At 38.5% G+C, this 23,468-nt stretch overlaps 1 protein-coding gene across 3 annotated transcripts in view; it reads right to left on the reverse strand.

Moving 5' to 3' along the window:
* Nucleotides 1-23,468, reverse strand: part of CFAP299 (cilia and flagella associated protein 299) — a 604,081-nt gene that overhangs the window by 571,669 nt on the left and 8,944 nt on the right. For all 3 annotated transcript variants that reach the window (XM_059155053.1, XM_059155220.1, XM_059155140.1), the window contains exon 2: nucleotides 812-942. In XM_059155053.1, coding sequence (XP_059011036.1) covers nucleotides 812-942 — 131 coding nt within the window. The remainder of the gene's footprint in view (nucleotides 1-811; nucleotides 943-23,468) is intronic.

Consider the following 23,468-nt stretch of genomic DNA (forward strand, 5'->3'; position numbering starts at 1 on the left):
ATTAAATTCCAAAATTCCCTGGTAATGAAGCACAGTAACCACTAGAACAATCAATTAAAATTGCACACTCCTGGAACCAATTCCCATTTCACTACCAAAACATTATTTGTCATGATAAATACATGAGATATTTCTACTCATAATTATAGGGCAGTTTTAAAAATTATATCTAAAAACAATGTGCCAGTTTCCAAGTAGTTGTCCTCTTCAACAGGCACAGCTTTAGCATTCATTTTTAAAAAGTAAACAGATGATTGCTTTGTCACACCTTTCATACTGGCTTATCCATTGATAAGGTTCACTTCAGGTATACATCTCTTTCATAATATATCTAACATATTTAATTAGATTCCTACTTCATGTACCCTGTATTAGTCACATTAAAAAAAGCCAGTGATCTTTAATAAAGTTGAATGAAATAATGTTTTCAGAAACATAAGTACATAAATGATGTCAAAGACTTATAGGTCTCAAAAGTACAAAGAATTCTAAGGCAAAAGTCACTTATATTTTTAGTATATAAATACATAAAGCCAATAACACTGACTTACTTTTTAATAAGACTTTATTAGTCTAATGACAGTATTTTGGTGTTTATATTTCTAAATTCATAGCTTCAAGTTGCATGTGACTTCTTGCAAGCACATCACAGTTCCTGCAGTTCCTGACCAGAACAACGCATGCTTGGGATATTTCAAGTTCTACCTGCTCCAGCCAATGTTTCTAAATTACAACAGGGCCACTGGAATTAGACTTTTCCAGAGACTCTACATGATGATATAAAATCTAGATTTGGAACACGGACACTTACTTCTTCTGAGTTCTTTCAGCCAGCCGTGCGATCTCTATCGCGGCCTTCCTTGCTTCAAAATCTTCCCTCTTCACCACCTCTCCAGTCCCGCGGTAGCCTAGCTCCACCAACTGGCGGGCCAGGCTTTCATCCTAGAGAAAAAGATAAATTTTAAGATTTGTGCACGAATTAGACATCTCAGTTTTTATTCAATGTATACCAAATAACTGTTTTAAATGAAAAATCAAATTTATTTTTTATATACGACACATGTGAGATATGAAAACTTAGAATTCTTTCTAATGACACTTTCATCAACATTGGATTGTCCCCTTCCCCACAGATGTACAATGAAGATAGAAAGCAAACATCAGTCACTAGATCTTCTCTAAGGGATTAAAGGACAAAAGTCTGTTGCGTTTTTGAACCATTTATGAGAGCAGCTGTAGATGATTAATAGAGCATCTTTGAAACAATAAAACTGAGACAATAGTTCTCCTCCAAGAAAGACTTAAAAAAACCACTTGCACAAGAAGAGAACTGGCTTCCTCCCATAAAGTGCAACATTTCAGAGACCTACTTCCTTGAAGTCAATGAACTGATGACACAGAGCATTCAAACTTCAAATACAAAATAAAGAGCAGATGAATTTCCTATTTAACTGGGAAGATATTGTTTCCATATAACGTTGGTACCAATAAAAACAGCAAAGAAGAAACCCAGAAAGATGACAACAAAAAAGCTTCAAGCTGAAAAATCCCACAATCCTTTAGGCCTTTCACATTTCAGCTACTTCAAGAAGTGCCTCACACATCTGTGCCGCCTGCACAGAACATTCACAAAACAATAGTTTCCCCATAATCTGAGGAGGTGACATTTTATGTTGAGTTACTGATACAAAGACTAAAGTATTACATAAAAATATGTATATGTTAATAATGTTCTTCATGTTATCATCTTGGTTACAATGAAATAAGCATACATGTTACTGCTACAGACTCTTCATACATCACTGTGCAATGCAAGAACCGCCTCACAGGAAAAAAAAAAAAAAACCCACCTGACAGGATTAAGTGAGAAAATGTAAGAGGCCCGGTTAACAATCGATTCAGCCCTTAGAAGTTGGTTTAAAATCCAACCAGCAGGAAGAAAACATTTAGACATTATCAGCTTAGAAAACGTGCTACTTTCCTTTGCTAAACATTAAAAGCAAACACAGTTGACTGTCAAACAGCAAGGGTCTGAACTGGACAGGTCCACTTACATACATTTTTTCCTCAATAAATATACTGGAAAATTATTTAGAGATTTGCAGCAATTTTAAAAACTCACAAATGAATTGTGGAGCCTAAAAAGAGTGGAAGAATTATGAAAAAGTTACCTGTGTCATAAACGCATAAAATACATGTAGATACTAGTCTATTTTATCATTTACTACCCTAAAACATACACAAATCTATGATAAAACATCAAAGTTCATCAACACTTACAGACTGTACACCATCTTTTCATCCTGGTGTCAGAAATACCCATAACATCTACAGTGGTCTGTATCCTATAAGACAATAGTGGTATAGATACAGACAGACGACTCGTCTTATCAAGAATTGATATAAACTTTAAATTTAGATAAACAACAGTCCAGTACTATAAATGTGTTTTCTCTTCCTTGTGATATTCTTTCTTTTAAAATTTCATTTATTTATGTGAAAGAGAAAAACAGAGAGAGAGACTGTGAGCAGGGTAGGGGCAGAGGCAGAGGGAGAAACAGACTCCCCACTGGGCAGGGCTCTGTTCCAGGACCCTAGGCCATGGCCTGAGCTGAAGGCAGCGGTTCACAGACTGAGCCACCCAGGTCCCTCCATACGATGTTCTTAATAACATCCCTTTTCTCCAGCTTACTTGATTGTAAGAATATAGCACACGATGCACATGATATACAAAACATGCATGTTTCATGTTCTCTCCTCAGCTGTTTATGTTCTCGGTATGACCACTGGTCAGCAGCAAGCCATCGACAGTTAAGTTCTGGGGGACTCAAAAGTTCTCCACAGATGTTCAACTGCATGGGGACAGGTGCCCCTAAGCCCTGTTGCTCAGCGGAACTCCATGTAGTAATGGGGATGCACTTGCCAAGCTAACACAATGCAAACCACCACGCTTGGGAGGGCTGTGGGCCTTTTTTTCTGACTCGTTTCCCTGCTTATTAGACTTGTTAATGCTCGGCTTTCGTGAGAACCACAAAACTAAGCAAATGCCTCCACCTAGTGGAATTAATATTTAATAGAAGAAAGTCGGGATTTGGGATTTGGTTTACAGAAGAGAGATGATTTGAGTGTAAGTTTACATAAGTACCTGCTAAAAGTGAGCAAATGGGAACAGCTCTCAGCTGAACTCTGACGCTGTGGGGTTTTTCTAGAAGAACATAAAGGACGCATAGTCAACACAACATTTGACATAGTAAAGCCCACTAAAAAGTGGCTCTTTTAATTTCATATATGGCATGAGCTGTGCATTTCTGAGCGTCTTACCGGGCCACAAAAAATCATCCGGATAGCTCTGCACTCACCTACGCTAACGTGCAGTGCCACAGAGAGCAAGACCTACTGAGAAAACAAGTGGAAAGCGCTCCTTGGTAGCCTCACCAACCCCTACTTAGGAGAATCCTAAGTCATCTGTCCACTTTAAATGGTTAATCATCTCTAAAGAAATTATCCTTAAAGAAACCTAAGAAACAAAACACTTTTACTTATTCACATATTTAGCACTTCTGATGTTTTATTCCTTTGTGTATACCCATGTTTCCTGCTGATATGATTTTCCTTCTGCCTCAAAATCTCTAACACTTCTTGTGGTATAGGTCTGCCAACAACTAATTACCTTGCCTTCTGTTTGACGGAAAAAAGGAATTTCACCTTAATTTTTGAAAGACGTTTTTGCTGAGTTGGTTAGTGTTCCAGGTTGACTTTTGAGCTTTCAACACTTTAAAGATGTCACCTCATTGCCTCATGCCTTATACTACCTCTTAGAGGTGTTTAGTCTTTCCTGTGTTTTCTTTTATATAATGTGTCATTTCACTTTAGATTCTTTTAAGATTTTCTCTTTATTACTGTTTCAGCAATTCTAAGATAGTTCTTGTGTTGGTTTCTTTATGTTTAATCTGCTGGAAATGTGCTGTACTCCTTGGCTCTGTGGATTTATAGTTTTCACAAAATCTGGAAACTTCTTAGGCATTATTTTTTCAAATATATTCTATTCCCTACTTCCCTCTGACCCTTCTGGGATTCCACTTACATTTTTTGGAAGGGCAAAAAGATTATCATTTTCTGTAAAACTCTAATGGTTTTGATTTTAACAGTTCATCTGAGTAAAAACAGGTGATCAGCCCTGATAATCCAAGCATATAAAGAAGGCAGTAATCTTGCATTAATTGTCAGTGCTTCTTCCCTTATGTGAACATGAGTCACTGACTTTTAGAGGCCAGCAGTTTGGAGCAGGTTAACTATGAAGAGGCATCACGCAGAGTAGAACCCAGACATGGGTCGCCCTTAAAGAGAAGGCTTCCTTGCTGCACATGAACCATAGAACATGCAGCAAGGCAGAAGCCACCCAAGTGGGCAGCAAATGTCTGTGCAAGACTTAATTCTGACTACACGACTATTCTTCTGGGATAGACAATAGACAGCTCTCAGCTGCTGGAACAGAGGTTTGACCCCAAGGATGTGCAATGCAACAGTGCCTTCCAATTGCTGTGGCCCTGGACCTTGTAGAATTCGATTGGGACTCCAGGGTTCCATCCCAGAAGGCCACAAAGCTCCCCAGGGTCATACTGATTTCTGGAAGGCTACAGATCTGTGGCCTGGCCTGCACAATTCACTCCCCAAACAAATTTGGGGCTGTACTGTTCCCAGGTCTTTGGGCCAGAGCCCATGCCCGCCCCCAGCAGCCCTGGAGCACAGGGCCTCCCACACTGGTCCTCTAGTGGGGCGAGGGTGAGGGGGAGATGAAGACTGGAATTGGGTGTTATGTGGTGTGACCCGACTCCGAACAGGTGAGTCCAGAACAAGAGGTAGCCTACGTCTGGAGCACCGAGGTACTTCTCATCGGAAGGACAGAGAGAGAAACAGAGAAAGAAAAGAGGGAGAGAAGGAAGGCAGGGAGGAAGGCAGGGAGGGAGAGAGGGGGAGGGGAGGAGGGAGAGGGAGGCAGGAGGGAGGAGGGACGGGGAGGAGGGAGGGAGGGTGGGTGGGCGGGTCTATGGCCACCAGCTACTTAATTTCACCCACAGGCTTCTGAGGCTGCCTTCGCTTCTGTCTTGTGTTATTATGTTATTATGTTATCATGCTGGAAAAGAGTTACTATTGTAGTTCGATCTTAGATTTCTTCGACTAAATTCACTGATTTGTTCTACTAGGGTTCCAGGTTAATTTTCTTGGATTCTCATGGCAGATAATCATACTGCCTTTATAATAATACTCTGACTTCTTCCAAGTATTTATGACATTTTTCTTTCATCGCAGCATTGCTGTGGTCAGACTACCAATAAAAAGTTACGAGTACTCACACTTTTATCATGTTTCTATTCCAGTGCTAAACTTTCAAATGTTTAAGCATTGATTATGAGGTTTACAAGTGTTTGCTATGTACTCTTCATCAAGTTATGACATGAGTTTAGAATTTTATCCTATGCTTTTACTGCATCTATGGAGATTATATATATATATATATATATTTTTTTTTTTTTTAATTTAATTTCGTGGGAAAATTTGCTCAAGTTACAAAATCAGAAAAGACCAGTAGGTGGTTTTAGAAGTTCCACATTCCCCCCACAAAACGACTGTTTTTCACTCCCATTTGAATGCTAAATTACCTACTTTAGTCAGTCCAGGAAACAGATGACACATGTAAATAGAGTAACTGAGCAAACTGAGTGGCTGAGTTAATTAACAAAGGTATAGACAGGGTTAAGAGAAATCCTAGAGAGATAATGAAGCACCCTGCAGCTAGCTAGGGCATTAAGCTATTAACAGCCACTAACTAGTCCAAATGAGGAGGGAGCAGTTAATAGAGCCCAGGGAACCAGCTGTAGGACCCAACCCTAAATTGTGCCTTTTTGGAAAAAAATATCCATCGCTAACCTACAGCACAGTATGGAAGGAATCTGGAGGGGCGGGGGGGGGGGGGCGGGGAGTGGACTGCCTAACCTCTCTCCTTTGGATTCTAATTTCTTGTTGGTGCCTCTAACTGGCTGAACCCAAACTGGCCAAAGGGAAAGGGGGGCCCAGCTGAAGCACTGAACAGAAATCAACCTCTTGGGACAGGAGAGGTAGTTGGGGTAGGAGAGCAGGTAGGTCTCAATGGTCAAACAGAAGATATCTAATCCAAGCAGGTAAAGAATTCTGGTTCAAAATAAAATTTTCCAGAAGTTTGAAGATGTTACCTTAATTTTATTATTTATAAGATTTACTTTAATTTTATTATTTTCAAAATAATAAATTATATTATTTATATATCAATGAATATTTATATTATTTATTATTATTTATATATTATATGTAATATAATATATAATATATTATTATTTATAGACAGATAAATTTATTTCAAAATAAAATTTTCCAGAAGTTTAAAAATATTACTTTAATTTTATTATTTATAAGATTTACTTTAATTTTATTATTTTCTTTTAGGAGTCACTCCTGGAAATGCAGTCTAAGATCAAGCTGACTTACAGGTAAGTTATTGCCACTCCAGATTGTTTTTTTAATTTGGATAAAATATATAAAATATAAAATTAACCATTTTAAGTGTATAGTCCATTTTAAGTGTGTAGTATTAAGTACATTCATACAGTTGGGCAATTACTGCCACCATCAGTCACCAGAACTCTTTTCATATTGTAAAGCTGACACTCTGTACCAATCAAACAATAATTCCCATTCTCCCTTTCTCCCAGACCCCGGCAATGACCATTCTACTTTCTGTCTGTGCATCTGACTACCCCAGGTATCTCATAAAAGTGAAGTTACACAGTATTTGTCTTTTTGTGGCTGGTTTATTTCAGTTAGCATAATGTCCTCCAAGTTCATCCATGTGGTAGCATGTGTCAGAACTTTCTTCCTTTTAAAGGCTGAATATATTGCCTTGTAGACGGATGGCACCTTTTTCTATGCTCTAACCCGTCAACAGATTCTTGGTTGTTTCCACCTTCTGATTATTGTGAATAGTGCTGCTAGGAACATGGGTACACAAGTGCCTGTTCTAGTCCCCGCTTTCAATGCTCTTGGCTGTATACTCACAAGTGAAATTGCCAGATCATACAGTAATTCTCACTTTTATGAGGAGATGCTCAAACAGCTCGACTATTTCCACAATGACTGCACCATAAGATATTGCCACAAGAGGTACAGTGTTCCAATTTCTCCATGTTCTTGCTAACACTTGTTATTTTGTTGTTGTTGTGTTGTTGTTGAAAACAGCTATCCTAATAGATGTGAACTGCTATATCATTGTGAAATGGTTTTGTTGAACACAATGTTACATTAGTTTCAGGACAACTTAGTGAGTTGACAAGTTTATACATTATGCTACATTCCCAAGTGTACCAACCATCTGTCCCATTACAACATTATCACAATTATCATTGACTATATTCCTTATGCTGTGCCTTTTATTCTTGTTTCTTATTCATTCCATAACTGGAAGCCTGTAACTCCCAATCCTCTTCACCCAACTCCCCACTTCCCTTCCCTCTGGCAACCATCAGTTTATTCTCTGTATTTACAGATCTGATGTTATTCATTTTTTTTAGATTCTACTTATGAGTGGAATCACACATTGTCTTTCACAGTCAGATTTATTTCACTTAGCATAGGTGCATCAATGTTATCTCAAACAACGCAGTCTCATCCTTTTTTATGGCTGTGTAACATTCCTGTGTGTCTCATGTGTCTGTGTGTGTTTCTGTGTGTATGTACCACATTTTCCTTATCCATTCATTTACTGATGGACACTGAAGTTGCTTCATATGTTGGCTATTATAAATAATGCTGCAATAAATATACAGGTGCACATTTTTTAATTATTGGATTTGTTTAAAAAAGACTTTACTTATTTATTTGGCAGAGAGACAGAGGACTAGCAAGGGGAGTGGCAGGCAGAGGGAAAGGGAGAAGCAGGTTCCCTGCTAAGCAGGAAGTCTGATGTGGGTCTCAATCTTAGGACCCTGAGATCATAACCAAAGCAGATGCTTAACTGATTGACCCACCCAAGCACTCCTCAATTAATGTTTTCATTTCGTTGAATAAATATCCAGTAGTGGAATTAAGGGATTATATGATATTTCTATTTTTTAAATTTTGAGTAATCTCCGTATTGTTTTCCATAGTGGCTGTACCAATTTACATTCCACCAACAGTGCAACAGAGTCCCCTCATCTCTACATCATCATCAACAGTTGTTACTTCTTGTCATTTTTATTTCAGCCATTCTAAGGGATATACAGTGATATCTTACTGTGGTTTTTATTTGCATTTCCCTAGTGATTAGTGATTTTGAGCACCTTTTCATGTGTCTGTTGTGTGTCATTTTTCAGTCTTTTTTTTCTTTTTGGTGTTAAGTTACATAAATTCTTCATATATTTAGGATATTATCCCCTTATCAGATACATCACTTGCCAATATATTCTCCCATTCAGTAGGTTGTCCTCTTGTTTTATTGCTGTGCAACACCTTTTTATTTTGATGTGGTCCCAGTAGTTTATTTTTGCTTTTGTTTCCCTTGTCTTAGGAGACATATCTAGAAGAAAATGTTACTGTGGCTGATGTTTTGAGAAATTACTGCTGTGCTCTTCTAGGATTTTAATGGTTTCATGTCTCACATTTAGGTCTCTAATCCATTTTGAGCTCATGTCTGTGAATGGCATTAGAATGTGGTCCAGTTTCATCCTTTTATGTATAGCTGTTCAACTTTCCCAGCACAGTTTATTGAAGAAATTCTCTTTTCCTCATTGTATGTATGATTTTGGTTTTGATTTGCATAGCTAATGATTTTTTTAAAGATTTTATTTATTTATTTGACATAGAGAGATCACAAGTAGACAGAGAGGCAGGCAGAGAGAAAGAGAGAAACAGGCTTCCTGCCGAGCAGAGAGCCGGACATGGGGCTTGATTCCAGGACCCTGAGACCATGACCTGAGCTGAAGGCAGAGGCTTAACCCTCTGAGCCACCCAGGCACCCCTGCATAGCTAATGATTAATGATGTTGTCTTCTTATAAGCTTATTGGACATTTGTGATACCCTTTGAAGAAATGTCCATTCAAATACTTTGCCAATTTTTAACTGAGTTGTTTGCTTTTGTGTTGTTGAGTTGTATAAGTTCTTTATATACTCTAGATATCAACCCCTCATTAGATACATAATCTGCAAATATTCCCTCCCACTCAATGGGCTGCCTTTTCACTCTATTGATAGTGTACTTTGGTGCACAAATGTTTTTAATTTTAATATCATCCAATCCAATTTGAATTATTTTTGAATTATCATTTTATTCTCAGAATTCTAAAATTCTAGCATTATGTACCTAGTGGGAATCTTTCTAATTTGTCCAACTACATAGCTAACGCAGACTATAATCTTGTGCTTATCTCCAACACAGAGAAAATTTTTTCTATTATTCAATTAAGTATTTTATCCCCCTCATTTTCTGCCTTATTTCTTTCTGGTAAGCTTATTACACAGATATTGAGCCTCCTGGAATTATTCTTTCATATTTCCTTTCATATAATTCTTTCTTATTTTCCTCTTTTTTTCACTATATTCTGAGTAATTATATCACTTTTAACTTCCACATGATTAATCTGTCCTTTAAAAAGTGCCCATTCTATTAGTCTTTTTAAAAATGTTGTCGATTATATTTTTAATTTCTAAGAATTCTTTCTTGCTGATTCTCCCTTTTCATACATTTATCACTTTGCTCATAGGTTTCATTGATACTAAAATATCTCTGGGATAGAAAATTGAAATTTATTTAATGTGCTCCCTGGGTTTTAAATGTTTTGTTTCGCCTGACATTAGTTATTCTCCCTTGTCACCTTGGGCTATCTCTTTCAGTCTGTTTCCTCAAACATCTGTGGCTGCATATGAACAGAGGACTGGATTGCTTGATACAGACATTAGCATGGATTCCCTCCATAGTTGTACAGGTCTAGCTCCCTCACCAGACTCTCCTCTGAATAGGTCAACTGAGGACGTTATGTATAAAAGGGCGGAATATGACAACATACAGACTCCACTTGAGGACACATGGGCATGAAAGAGAAAGAAGAGTTGGGATATATCCCACTCTTCCAACCTAACTGCCAAAATAAGAAGGGCTTGGCATAAGTATAATTTTTCCAGATTTTATGCTCCTCTTCATAACTTCTAACATGAGTTAATTTCTTTGAGCTTACTTCTTTTTTCTCAGCTCCTTTACACCCTCCAGGTCTCCTTTTTAGGCCTGTACTTCACTTTCCTTAGAGAACAGTTCTCTCACTCATTCTTGGGTTGAATACTGCCAGCGTATATACCATGTACAGGGTGTTCCTCTGGCTTAGCTATGTGGAATTAATTTCTTTAATGAATTACAGGTTCTCTCCTGCCCCTCATATTATTATTAACTCTGACATTTCTCTAATCTGTTTTATTCATTTTGGCCTATGTTTTCTCTATCTTGTCAATCTGATACTACTATCTGCTTTCTACTTTACAAGAAATATGCACAATTTCTGGTTCTCTAGAATGGATCATTTCTTGTTTCCCAGTGCTTTTATTGATTTATTCTCTCTCATATTGACATAGAAAATAGGGAGACAGATGATGGGAAAATGGGAAGAGAGGAAGGACAGGATGGGGGAAGGGTTGGTTGATTACATCCAGGGCTCTACAAATCTGCTGTGTCCACATTAGTTCTAGTCATGCTCTTCTTTCTTCTAATGTACTAAAAAAGCTTCACAAAAAGCCTTCTTGCCTCTATTTGTACACCAATACAAGCCATCCTCTCAGTAGAAGATTTGAATGATTGAACCACAGAGTGTTCATTGAATTTACTGACACATCCCTCATTTGCAACCACAGGAGAAAACAATTTCTATTGAATGATGAAGATGGGAACTAGCTTGCAGTGGGTTGAAAAGTAGAAGATGAGGAAATGAAGACAGAGATTATTTTATGATTCATTCCAGAATAATAACTGTTAAAAAGGAAGAAGAGAAAAATATGGTAGGGCAAGATAGAGAGAACTCAATGAACACAGGAAGGGACTCTGGAATTAACTGTGAGAGGAACTAATCAATACAGACAGTTCCCTAAAAGCATAGAAGGGAAGGGTGCAGAATGTCAGTAAATATCATCAATCAAGGGTATTAACTGCAAACAGCAGAACTGTCATTAGTCCAAATACAAAAAGAAATTTTTTAAATACAATAGTCCCCAAACCCCAGGGAAAGTTGAGTTAAGACTACAGAGCCAGAAACAACACTCATAGCCACAGGAACTGTTTCACCAATTATCCCTCTGCTGCCACCACTGAAAACAGATACTGCAGCTCACCATTTCACTAAGGACATGAGACCCCAGAACTTTTGCCACTGTATCACCTGAAAGCCAAAAGACTCTACCACCCCATTCAGTACAAAATGGATTCCGTGTGGTGCTTTCTGTTACTCTTTTCTAAAAAGAGTTGCCTCATGCAAGTGCATGTGATTGGCAGTGCCTGTGTACCTGCAAAGAGAACACCAGAAGCAAGGGAAACGGAGAAGGTGAGTTTCGGTCTCTACCTTAGGAAGGTGGGACTCAGAGTTGGGAACATTCTCAGAAACATTATAATGATAGTGAGCTTTCAAAACAAGGACACAGGAAGTGGATGGTCAGGCATTACATGTGCTAGACACTAGTAACACAGGAGGGAAGGAAGAGTGAATGCCAAGAAATTAAGATAGTTTTATAAGTTTCACGGTAGAAAACTGAGGAAGTTTCCAGCTCAACTTGCTTTTCTTTGTTGACTTTGAGGTTGGAGGTTTTGTTTTCTTTGTTGACTAAGAGTCAGAAGTCTAGAGAGTAGAAAAGGTTTGAAAAAAGTTGTGAAACAAACAAGGAATATCAACAGGCAATTCACAGAAGAAATGCAAATGGTGAAGAAACATATATAAAAAATCAACCACACTAAATATCAGGGAAATTAAAATTAAAACCATGAGCTTTTTTTCACATATGATACTGGTGAAAAATGAAAGGGCTGACGATATTGGTGATGATCTGAGGAAAGAAGTGTCTCAAAGGCTGCTGGTGGGAGACTTAAATGGCTACTCTGGAGGGCACTTAACCATGTCCATTATGACCCATCGGTTCCACTTTTTGATATATTGACAACGCACCTAAAGAACATGTACCAAAGATGCTCATTTTACTGTTGTTCATGATACTGTATAAGGAAAACAAACTTCTAAAGAACCTAAGTGAAAAACATGTAAAGCAGCAACTTCGAAAGAACAGGGAGACCTATAATAAAGTGACATTAAAAGGTCTCCAAAACTTTATGTCATTTTTTTCAAATTACAGAAAGATATAAAAATTACTTTTTGTGGGGCACCTGGGTGGCTCAGTTGGTTAAGCAATTGCCTTTGGCTCAGGTCGTGATCCTGGAGTCCCAGGATCAAGTCCCACATGAGGCCCTCTGCTCATCAGAGAGCCGGCTTCTCTCTCTGCCCCTCGCCCCTTTCATGCTCTCTCTCTCTCAAATAAATAAAATCTTTTTAAAAAATTACTTTTTGTGTAGAAAATGACGAAGAACACTATATGTATTTACATATAATAAAAATAAATAAAATTTGTTGAAGATTGTTCACATAAATACAAAGGAAGGATACTGGGTTGAACTATATAACACTTGCCACTGCTGCTTGGCTCAGAACCACAGCAAATATGCAGCATCTCCTACCTCCACCAGCCATGCTGCTTCCCCCCACTTTCAACTAACACCTCCGCTGAGTGTTAATAGATCACCAGTGTTGTGAACCACACCTCATTCCTGAGGGGTCTGAACCCCAGTCACCATTCCCCTTCCAGGCCCTGGTTGCCACCCTTGTCCATTTACCACAACAAGAGGCATCCAAGTGAATCACCAGAATCTTAAACACATTCTTTCATTATTGATTGTGTAACAGCCCTAACTTTCCTGACAGTCAGGGCCAATTACTTTTGCCAAGATAGTGACTGTCTTCTCACGTCCAGATTCCTAGACGAGTAGCCTAAAGATTCCAGGGAAGAGCTGTAACTTATAATTCAATGGGACTCTCATCGAGTCACCTGATGGGAGTGTTTCTCCATTTTGAACTGTAACAGCACTCCAACCGGTAGTAAGGGTTAACTTGCTTCAGGGTACCTCTTGCTTGCTGACCTAAAACCTCTGATTTGTAGCAGAACTAACATGTTCCTCAAGATTTGCAGACCACTGGCCTTGAGGAGTGAAGGACCAAACTTTCCCAGAAAATAAGGCCTGACTACATTTAAAAATAATGCCCATGGATCCCAGCAAGTCTGTTCAGGGTCATGGTGGCATACAACCAACCACCTGAGCACCTGTTTCTCCTGCACACAGCCCCCCTCCCTTTTCCCATATCTTCCCCATTAAAGCCCTTTGGCTTTGCCAGAAAGATGAAGATGGCCTTTGAGACATTTGTCCGCCATCTTCCTAAGTTGTTGGCTTCCTAAATTTCTATAAAGAAATTTCCTTTCCCACCATCACTTCTCTGAACTATTGTTTTCTTGTGGTGAGCAGCTAAACTGGAATTTAGAACTGGTTCTCTATCCAGTAACACTACGAGGACAATTAACCCTGCAGAGCCCATAGTAAAGTAAGAAAGCACAAATTTCCTGAGTTGGTCATTGAGAAAGATGGTAAGATGCTTCAACCTCTTAGTTCCCAGACCAAGGAAACAAACCTAAATGCAAAGGTCTTTAATTCACAGTGTACACTGATTGTAGAGAATGGCATCCCAATTCTCTTAAACGATCATCTACAAAGTGGCACTTCAGTTGTGCTTTTAGGAACCCATCCCAAAGATATATCTGCTGGCAGCTCTGAATGTTTCAGAATATATTACGAGAAAAAGAATCACATAGATAGTTTTACTCCCACTGCTCCTTTGTTTTAAAATAGGTCCCTGGTCTGACGTGATGTTATATAGAACCCTGTGCCTGAGGAACAAATATTCCATAAGCCCCCATTGATAGATTCAATGTAATCCATATCAAGATTCCAATAACACTTTTCTTTGAAAGTAGGAAAAAAGTGCTAAAATTTATATGGAACCACAAAAGACCCCAGGAGAGCCAATACAACCCTGATAAAGAACAACAAAGTGGGAAGCTGTATTATTTCAAGCTATACTATAAAGGTATAGCAATCAAAAAAGAATGGTACTTGCACAAGAACAGGCACACAGATGAATAGAATTGTATTGAGAGACTGGAAATAAAACCATGTGAATATGGTAAACTAGTATTTGACAAAGGAGCCAAGAATGCAATGGCAAAAAGATCATCTCTTCAATAATTGGCACTGGAAGTTGGATACTCACATGTAAAAGAATGAAATTAGACCCATATCTTAAACCACTCAAAAATTAACTCAAAAAGAATTTAAGACTTAAATGTAAGACTAGAAACCATAAAATTCCTAGTGGAAAACAGGGAAAAAGCTCCTTGATGTAAGTCTCAGCAACAATTTTTTGGGATATGGCAACTAAAGCAAAAGAACATAAATACAAAATAAAAAATAAGTAAAAGATACTACACCAAAGGAAAAGCTTCTACACAGTGAAAGAAATAATCCACAAAATGAAAAGGCAAGCTATGGAATGAGACAAAGTACTTACAATTCATGTATCTGATAAGAGGCTAATGCCCAGAATACACAAAGAATTCATACAACTCAATAACAGAAAAACAAATAATACAATTCAAAAATGGGCAAAAGACCTGAAAAGACTTTTTTTTCAAAGAAGATATTGAAATGGCCAACAGGTACGTGAAAAGATGCTCAATACCACTCATCATCAGCAAAATGCAAATCAAAACCATAATGAGATATCACTTCACACCTGTTAGAATGACTATCATCACAATGACAATAGATAACAAACACTGGTAGGATTGTGCAGAAAGGGGAACACTTACGCATTGTTAGTGGGAATACAAACTGGTACAGTCACTATGGAAAACAGTGTAGAGGTTCCTCAAAAAATGAAAAATAGGATAGAGGCAAGATGGTGGAGGAGTAGCAGACTGAAATCAGGTCACAGGAGTTCAGCTAGATAGTTATCAAACCATTCCAAACACCTACAAACTCAATGGGAGATCGAAGAGAAGAAGAGCAGCAATTCTAGGAGCAGAAAACCGACCACTTTCTGGAAGGCAGGACATGTTGAGAAGTGAATACAAAGCAACAGGAAGATAGATTACAGGGGAAAGGGCTGGGTCCTAGCAAGTGGTGGAGCAGTGGAGCATAAAATCAGAACTTTTAGAAGTCTGCTCCACTGAGGGCTATTGCTCCAGAGGCTAAGCATGGATGGAGCCCTTGTGGGGACAGTGTGGTCTCAGGTCCCCTGGAGTCACTGAAAGATCAGGGGTGTCTGAGTGTGGTAGAGCTCCCAGGTATCGGAGTAGGGAAGCCAACTACAAAGACAGAGCCAACGAGTGAGTTCTCAGCTTGGGGTTACTTTAAACCATGATCCACAGCACAGCCAGACTACTGCTCTTTGAGCAGGGACCCCACAGGTGGCAAATCCAGGGAGACTCACCTTCCTTCTCTGGAGGCAGGAATCTTCTGGGTTTGGAGACTCCAAATGGGGGTGTGCACCAGAGACAGAAATACTCATTCACAGGCTGGGATAGCCCAGAGCACGGCCAGAGACCAGGGAAACGGGAGTGACTGACCCCTTTTCTCTGACAGTGCACTGAGCAGTGGGGCCCCAAGCCCCTGACTCCTCTGGACTGGAGATTGGGAGGCCACCATTTTCATTCCCGTCCTCCAGAGCTCTATGGAAAGCATTCAGGGAACAAAAACTCCTGAGAGCAAAGTCGAGCAGATTTCTTAGCCTGGCCCCTGGCAAGGGCGGTGCAATTCTGCCTCGGGCAAAGACATTTGAGAATCACTACAACAGGCCCCTCCCCCAGAAGATCAACAAGAACATCCAGCCAAGACCAAGCTCACAGATCAAGAACAGCGTAACTCCAGAGCTAGGGGAAAGCAATGCATGGAATTCATGGCTTTCTCCTCATGATGCTTTAGTCTGGCAAAATTAAATGAATTTTTTTTTATTTTATATTTTTCTTATTTTAATTTTTTAACTTTTCCTCTTTCCTCTTTTAACATTTTTTAACTAGCTTATCTTAATAATACCTTTCTTTAAAAAAATCTTCTTAAACCTTCAATTATTATAGTCAAATTTTATCCTTCATTATATTTAACCTTATTTTTTGTATACATATAAGGTTTTTTTTTTTTTTCTAAAAAATTTTGGGATACAATTTCATCTTATAGATCAAAATATACCCTAAATCTAGCACAGGGATTTGTTCTCATCTCCAGCCTGAGCACATTCTCTCCCCCCTTTTTCTCCCTTCTTTCTTTTTCCAGCCAACTTGTCAATTCCTTTTTTAGAATTCTTTTTAGTTGTTATCTTTACAGTCATATTCCATCCCTTCATCGTGTTTACCCTTATTTTTGTATATATGTTTTTCTTTCTTTAAAATTTTGGGAGGTGGTTTTTTCTAAGAGACCAAAATACACCCAAAATCAAGTGGATGGCTCTGTTCTATTCAGCAGCCTAATATACGTGTGTGTGTGTGTGTGTGTGTGTGTGTGTATGTGTATGTGTATGTGTATGTAAAAATTTCTTTTTATCCCTTCCTTTTCCCCCCATTTTGGGGTCTCTCCTGATTTGCTTAGCATACACTTTTCTGAGGTCTTTGCCACCCTTTTAGTATTTTATTCTCTCATTCATATATTCTTATCTGGATAAGATGACAAGGCAGAAAAACTTACCACAAAAAAAAAAAAAAAAAAAGAACAAGAGGCAGTACCAACAGCTAGGGACCTAATTAATACAGACATTGGTAATGTGTCACATCTACAGTTCAGAATGACAATTCTCGAGGTGCTAGCTGGGCTTGAAAAAGGCATGGAGAATTTTAGAGAAACGCTTTCTGAAGAAATAAAATCCCTTTCTGAAGAAATAAAAGAACTAAAATCTAACCAAGCTGAAATCAAAATAACTATTAATGAGGTACAATCAAGAATGGAGGCTGTTACTGCTAGGATAAATGAGGCAGAAAAGAGAATTAGTGATAGAGAAGACCAAATGATGGGGAATAAAGAAGCTAAGCAAAAGAGAAAAAAAAACTACTAGACCATGAAGGGAGAATTCAAGAGATAAGCGATACCATAAGATGAAATAATATTAGAATAACTGGGATTCCAGAAGAAGAAGAAAGGGGGGACAGAAGGTATATTTGAGCAAATTATAATAAAGAATTTTGCTAATATGGCAAAGGGAACAAGCATCAAAACCCAGGAGGCAGAGAGAACCCCCCTCAATATCAATAAAAATAGGTCCATACCCCATCATCTAATAGTAAAACTTACTAGTCTTAGTGACAAAAAGAAAATCCTGAAAGCAGCTTGGGACAAGAAGTCTGTAACATACAATGGTAGAAATATTAGATTGGCAGCAAATATATCCACAGAGACCTGGCAGGCCAGAAAGGACTGGCATGATATATTCAGAGCACTAAATGAGAAAAATATGCAGCCAAGAATATATACCCAGCTAGGCTACCATTAAAAATAGGAGAGATAAAAATCTTCCAGGACAAACAAACAAAACAAAAGAAATTTGCAAACACCAAACCAGTCCTATAGGAAATATTGAAAGGGGTCCTCCAAGCAAAGAGAGAGCATAATGGGAAACCTGGGTAGCTCAATGGGTTAAAGCCTCTGCCTTCGGCTCAGGTCATGATCCCAGGGTCCTGGGATTAAGCCCTGCATTGGGCTCTCTGCTTGGTGGGGAGGTTGCTTCCTCCTCTCTCTCTTTGCCTGCCTCTATGCCTGTCTGTCTGTCAAATAAGTAAATAAATAAATAAATGAGAGAGCATAAAAGTAGACCAGAAAGGAAAAGAAACAATATACACTAACAGTCACCTTACAGGTAATACAAGGGCACTAAATTCATATCTTCCAATAGTTACTCTGAATGTAAATGGGCTAAATGCCCCCAATCAAAACACACAGGGTATCAGAATGGACAAAAAAACAAAACCCATCAATATGCTGTCTGTAAGAAACTCATTTTAGACATGAAGACCCCTCCAGATTTAAAGTGAGGGGGTGATCACAGCTTTGTAGTAAAGCTTGAAATCAGGTAACATGATGCCCCCAGTTTTATTTTTGTTTTTCAACATTTCCTTAGCGATTCGGGGTCTCTTCTGATTCCATACAAATTTTTGCATTGTTTGCTCCAGCTCTTTGAAAAATACCGGTGGAATTTTTATCAGAATGGCATTAAAAGTATAGATTGCTCTAGGCAGTATAGACATTTTAACAATGTTTATTCTTCCAATCCAAGAGCATGGAATGGTCTTCCATCTTTTTGTGCCTTCTTCAATTTCTTTCATGAGTGTTCTGTAGTTCCTCGAGTACAGATCCTTTACCTCTTTGGTTAGGTTTATTCCCAGGTATCTTATGGTTCTTGGTGCTATAGTAAATGGAATCAATTCTCTAATTTCCCTTTCTGTATTTTCATTGTTAGTGTATAAGAAAGCCACTGATTTCTGCACATTGACTTTGTATCCTGCCATGTTACTGAATTGCTGTATGAGTTCTAGTAGTTTGGGGATGGACTCTTTTGGGTTTTCCATATAAAGAATCATGTCATCTGCGAAGAGAGAGTTTGACTTCTTCATTGCCAATTTGGATACATTTTATTTCAATAAAGACATACAAATGGCTATAAGACACATGAAACAATGTTCATCATCACTAGCCATCAGGGAGATTCAAATTAAAACCACATTGAGACACCACCTTACACCAGTTAGAATGGCCAAAATTAGGAAGATAGAAAACAACGTGTGTTGGAGGAGATGTGGAGAAAGGAGAACCCTCTTACACTGTTGGTGGGAATGCAAGTTGGTGCAGCCACTTTGGAGAACAGTGTGGAGATTCCTCAAGAAATTAAAAATAGAGCTTCCCTAGAACCCTGCAATTGCACTACTGGGTATTTACCCCAAAGATACAGATGGAGTGAAAAGAAGGGCCATCTGTACCCCAATGTTTATAGCAGCAATGGCCACAGTCACCAAACTGTGGAAAGAACCAAGATGCCCTTCAACAGACGAATGGATAAGGAAGATGTGGTCCATATACACTATGGAGTATGATGCGTCCATCAGAAAGGACAAATACCCAACTTTTGTAGCAACATGGACGGGACTGAAGACTCTTCACACTGGAAGAGTGAAATAAGTCAAGCAGAGAGAATCAATTATCATATGGTTTCACTTATTTGTGAAGCATAACAAATAGCATGGAGGACAAGGGGAGTTGGAGAGGAGAAGAGAGTTGAGGGAAATTGGAAGGGGAGGTGAACCATGAGAGACTATGGACTCTGAAAAACAATATGAGGGGTTTGAAGGGGCGAGGGCTGGGAGGTTGGGGGAACAAGGTGGTGGGTATTAGAGAGGACACGGATTGCATGGAGCACTGGGTGTGGTGCAAAAACAATGAGTACTGTTACGCTGAAAATAAGTTTTAAAAAAATGAAAAAAAATCTTTAGAAAATAAATAAATCTTTTTAAAAATAAATAAATAAAGTGAGGGGGTGAAAAACAATTTACCATACTAATGGGCATCAGAAGAAAGCTGGGGTGGCGATCCTTATATCAGATCAATTAGATTTTAAGCCAAAAACTATAAAAAGAAATGAGGAAGGAAGCTATATCTTATTCAAAGGGTCTGTACAACAAGAAGATCTAACAATTTTAAATATCTATGCCCCTAACATGGAAGCAGTCAACTATATAAACCAATTAATGACAAAATCAAAGAAACACATTGACAGTAATACAGTAATAGTAAGGGACTTTAACACCCCTCTCACTGAAATGGGGACAGATCATCCAAGCAAAATATCAACAAGGAATAAAGACCATAAAGGACACACTGGACCAGATTGACATCACAGATATATTCAGAACATTCCATCCCAAAGCAATAGAACACACATTCTTCTCTAGTGTACATGGAACATTCTCCAGAATAGATCACATCCTGGGTCATAAGTCAGGTCTCAACCAATACCAAAAGATTGGGATCATTCCCTGTGTATTTTCAGACCACAATGCTCTGAAGCTAGAACTCAATCATAAGAGGAAAGTGAGAAAGAACTCAAATACATGGAGGCTAAAGAGCATCCTACTAAACAAAGAATGGGTCAACCAGGAAATTAAAGAAGAATTGAAAAAATTCATGGAAACAAATGATAATGAAAACACAACTGTTCAAAATCTGTGGGACACAGCAAAGGCGGTTCTGAGCAGAAAATTCGTAGTGATAAAAGCCTTTTTCAAGAAACAAGAAAGGTCTCAAGTACATGGCCTAACCCTACACCTAAAGGAGCTGTAGAAGAACAGCAAAGAAAGCCTAAATCCAGCAGGAGAAGAGAAATCATAAAGATCAGAGCAGAAACCAATGAAATAAATAGAAACCAAAAAAACAAGAGAACAAATCAACGAAACTAGGAGCTGGTTCTTTGAAGAATTAATGATTGATAAACACCTGGCCAGACTTATCAAAAAGAAAAGAGAAGGGACCCAAATAAATAAAATCATAAATGATAGAGAAGAGATCACAGCCAACACCAAAGAAATAAAACGATTATAAGAACATATTATGAGCAACTCTACGCCAACAAATTTAACAATCTGGAAGAAATGAATGCATTCCTAGAAACATATAAACTACCACAACTGAACCAGGAAGAAATAGAAAACCTGGACAGACCTATAACCAGTAGGGAGATTGAAGCAGTCATCAAAAATCTCCCAACAAACAAGCGCCCAGGGCCAGACGGCTTCCCAGGGGAATTCTACCAAACATTTTTTTTTTTTTTAAAGATTTTATTTATTTATTTGACAGAGAGAAATCACAAGTAGATAGAGAGGCAGGCAGAGAGAGAGAGAGAAGCAGGCTCCCCGCTGAGCAGAGAGCCCGATGCGGGACTCGATCCCAGGACCCTGAGATCATGACCTGAGCCGAAGGCAGCGGCTTAACCCACTGAGCCACCCAGGCGCCCTACCAAACATTTAAAGAAGAATTAATACCCATTCTCCTGAAACTGCTCCAAAAAATATAAATGGAAGGAAAACTGTCAAACTCTTTTTATGAAGTCAGCATTGCCTTGATCCTAAAACCAGGCAAAGACCCCATCAAAAAAAGAGAATTACAGACCAATATCCTTGATAAACACAGATGCAAAATTTCTCACAATAATACTAGCCAACAGGATCCAACAGTACATTAAAAGAATTATTCACCAGGACCAAGTGGGATTTATTCCTGGGCTGCAAGGCTGGTTCAACATCAGCAAATCAATCAATGTGATACAATACATTAATAAAACAAAGAACAAGAACCATATGATACTCCCAATAGATGCTGAAAAAGCATTTGGCAAAGTACAGCATCTTTTCTTGATCAAAACTCTTCAAAGCGCAGGGATAGAGGGTACATTCCTCAATATCATCAAAGTCATCTATGAAAAATCCACAGTGAATATCTTCATCAATGAGGAAAAACTGAGAGCTTTTCCACTAAGATCAGGAACATGGCAGGGATGTCTATCACCACTGCTATTCAACATAGTACTAGAAGTCACAGCCTCAGCAATCAGACATCAAAAAGAAATTAAAGGTATCTGAATGAGCAAAGAATCTAAATGTTCACTCTTTGCAGATGATATGATATTATATGTGGAAAACCCAAAATACTCCAGTCCAAAACTGCTAGAACTTGTACAGGAATTCAGTAAGGTATCAGGATATAAAAGCACAGAAATCAGTTGCATTTTTATACACCAACACCAAGACCGAAGAATGAGAAATTAAGGCGTCGATCACATTTACAATTTCACCCAAAATCATAAGATACCCAGGAATAAACCTAACCAAAGAGGCAAAGAATCTGTACTGAGAAAACTATAAAGTACTCCTGAAAGAAACTGAGGAAGACACAAAGAAATGGAAAAACACTCCATGCTCATGAATTAGAAAAACAAATATTGTGGAAATGTCTATGCTACCTAAAGCAGTCTACACATTTAAGGCAATCCCTATCAAAATACAATCAATTTACTTCAAAGAAATAGAACAAATCTAAAATTTATATGGAACCACAAAAGACCCCAAAATAGCCACAGGAATGTTGAAAAAGAAAGCCAAATTTGGTGGCAACACAATTCCAGACTTCAAGCTCTATTACAAAGCTGTCATCATCAAGAGAGTATGGTACTGGCACAAAAACAAACACATAGATCAATGGAACCGAATAGAGAGCCCAGAAATAGACCCTCAACTCTATGGTCAACTAATCTTTGACAAAGCAGGAAAGAATAACCAATGGAAAAAAGACAAATCTCTTCAACAAATGGTGTTGGGAAAATTGGGACAGCCACATGCAGAAAAATGAAACTGGACCATTTCCTTACACCACACACAAAAATAGACTCAAATTGGATGAAAGACCTCAATGTGAGACAGCAATCCATCAAAATCCTTGAGGAGAGCACAGGCAGCAATCTCTTCAACCTCAGATGCAGCAACTTCTTTCTAGGAACACTACCAAAGGCAAGGGAAGCAAGGGCAAAAAAGAACCATTGGGACTTCATCAAGATCAAAAGCTCTTGCACAGCAAAAGAAACAGTCAACAAAACCAAAAGACAAGTGATAGAATGGGAGAAGATATTCATGAATAACATATCAGATAAAGGACTAGTATCCAAAGTCTATGAAGAACTTGTCAAACTCAACACCCAAAGAACAAATAATCCATCAAGAAATGGGCAGAGGACATGAACAGACATTTCTGCAAAGACATCCAGATGGCCAAAAGACACATGAAAAAGTGCTCCACATCACTCGGCATCAGGAAACAACAAATCAAAACCACAATGAGATACCATCTCACACCAGTCAGAATGGCTAAAATTAACAAGTCAGGAAATGACAGATGTTGGCAAGGATGTGGAGAAAGGGAAATCCTACAGTTTGTGGGAATGCAAGCTGGTGCAGCCACTCTGGAAAACAGCATGGAGGTTCCCCAAAAAGTTGAAAATAGAGCTACCCTATGACCAACCCAGCAATCACACCACTGGATATTTATCCAAAGATACAAATGTAGTGATCCAAAAGGGAACATGCACCCAAATGTTTATAGCAGCAATGCCCACAATAGCCAAACTATGGAAAGAACCTAGATATCCACCAACAGATGAATTGATAAAGAAGAAGTGGTATATATGTATGTGTGTGTGTGTGTGTATGTGTGTGTATATATATGTATATATGTGGGCATATATATATA

The sequence above is a fragment of the Mustela lutreola genome, chromosome 1 (assembly GCF_030435805.1).
Source record: "Mustela lutreola isolate mMusLut2 chromosome 1, mMusLut2.pri, whole genome shotgun sequence".
Taxonomy (NCBI): domain Eukaryota; kingdom Metazoa; phylum Chordata; class Mammalia; order Carnivora; family Mustelidae; genus Mustela; species Mustela lutreola.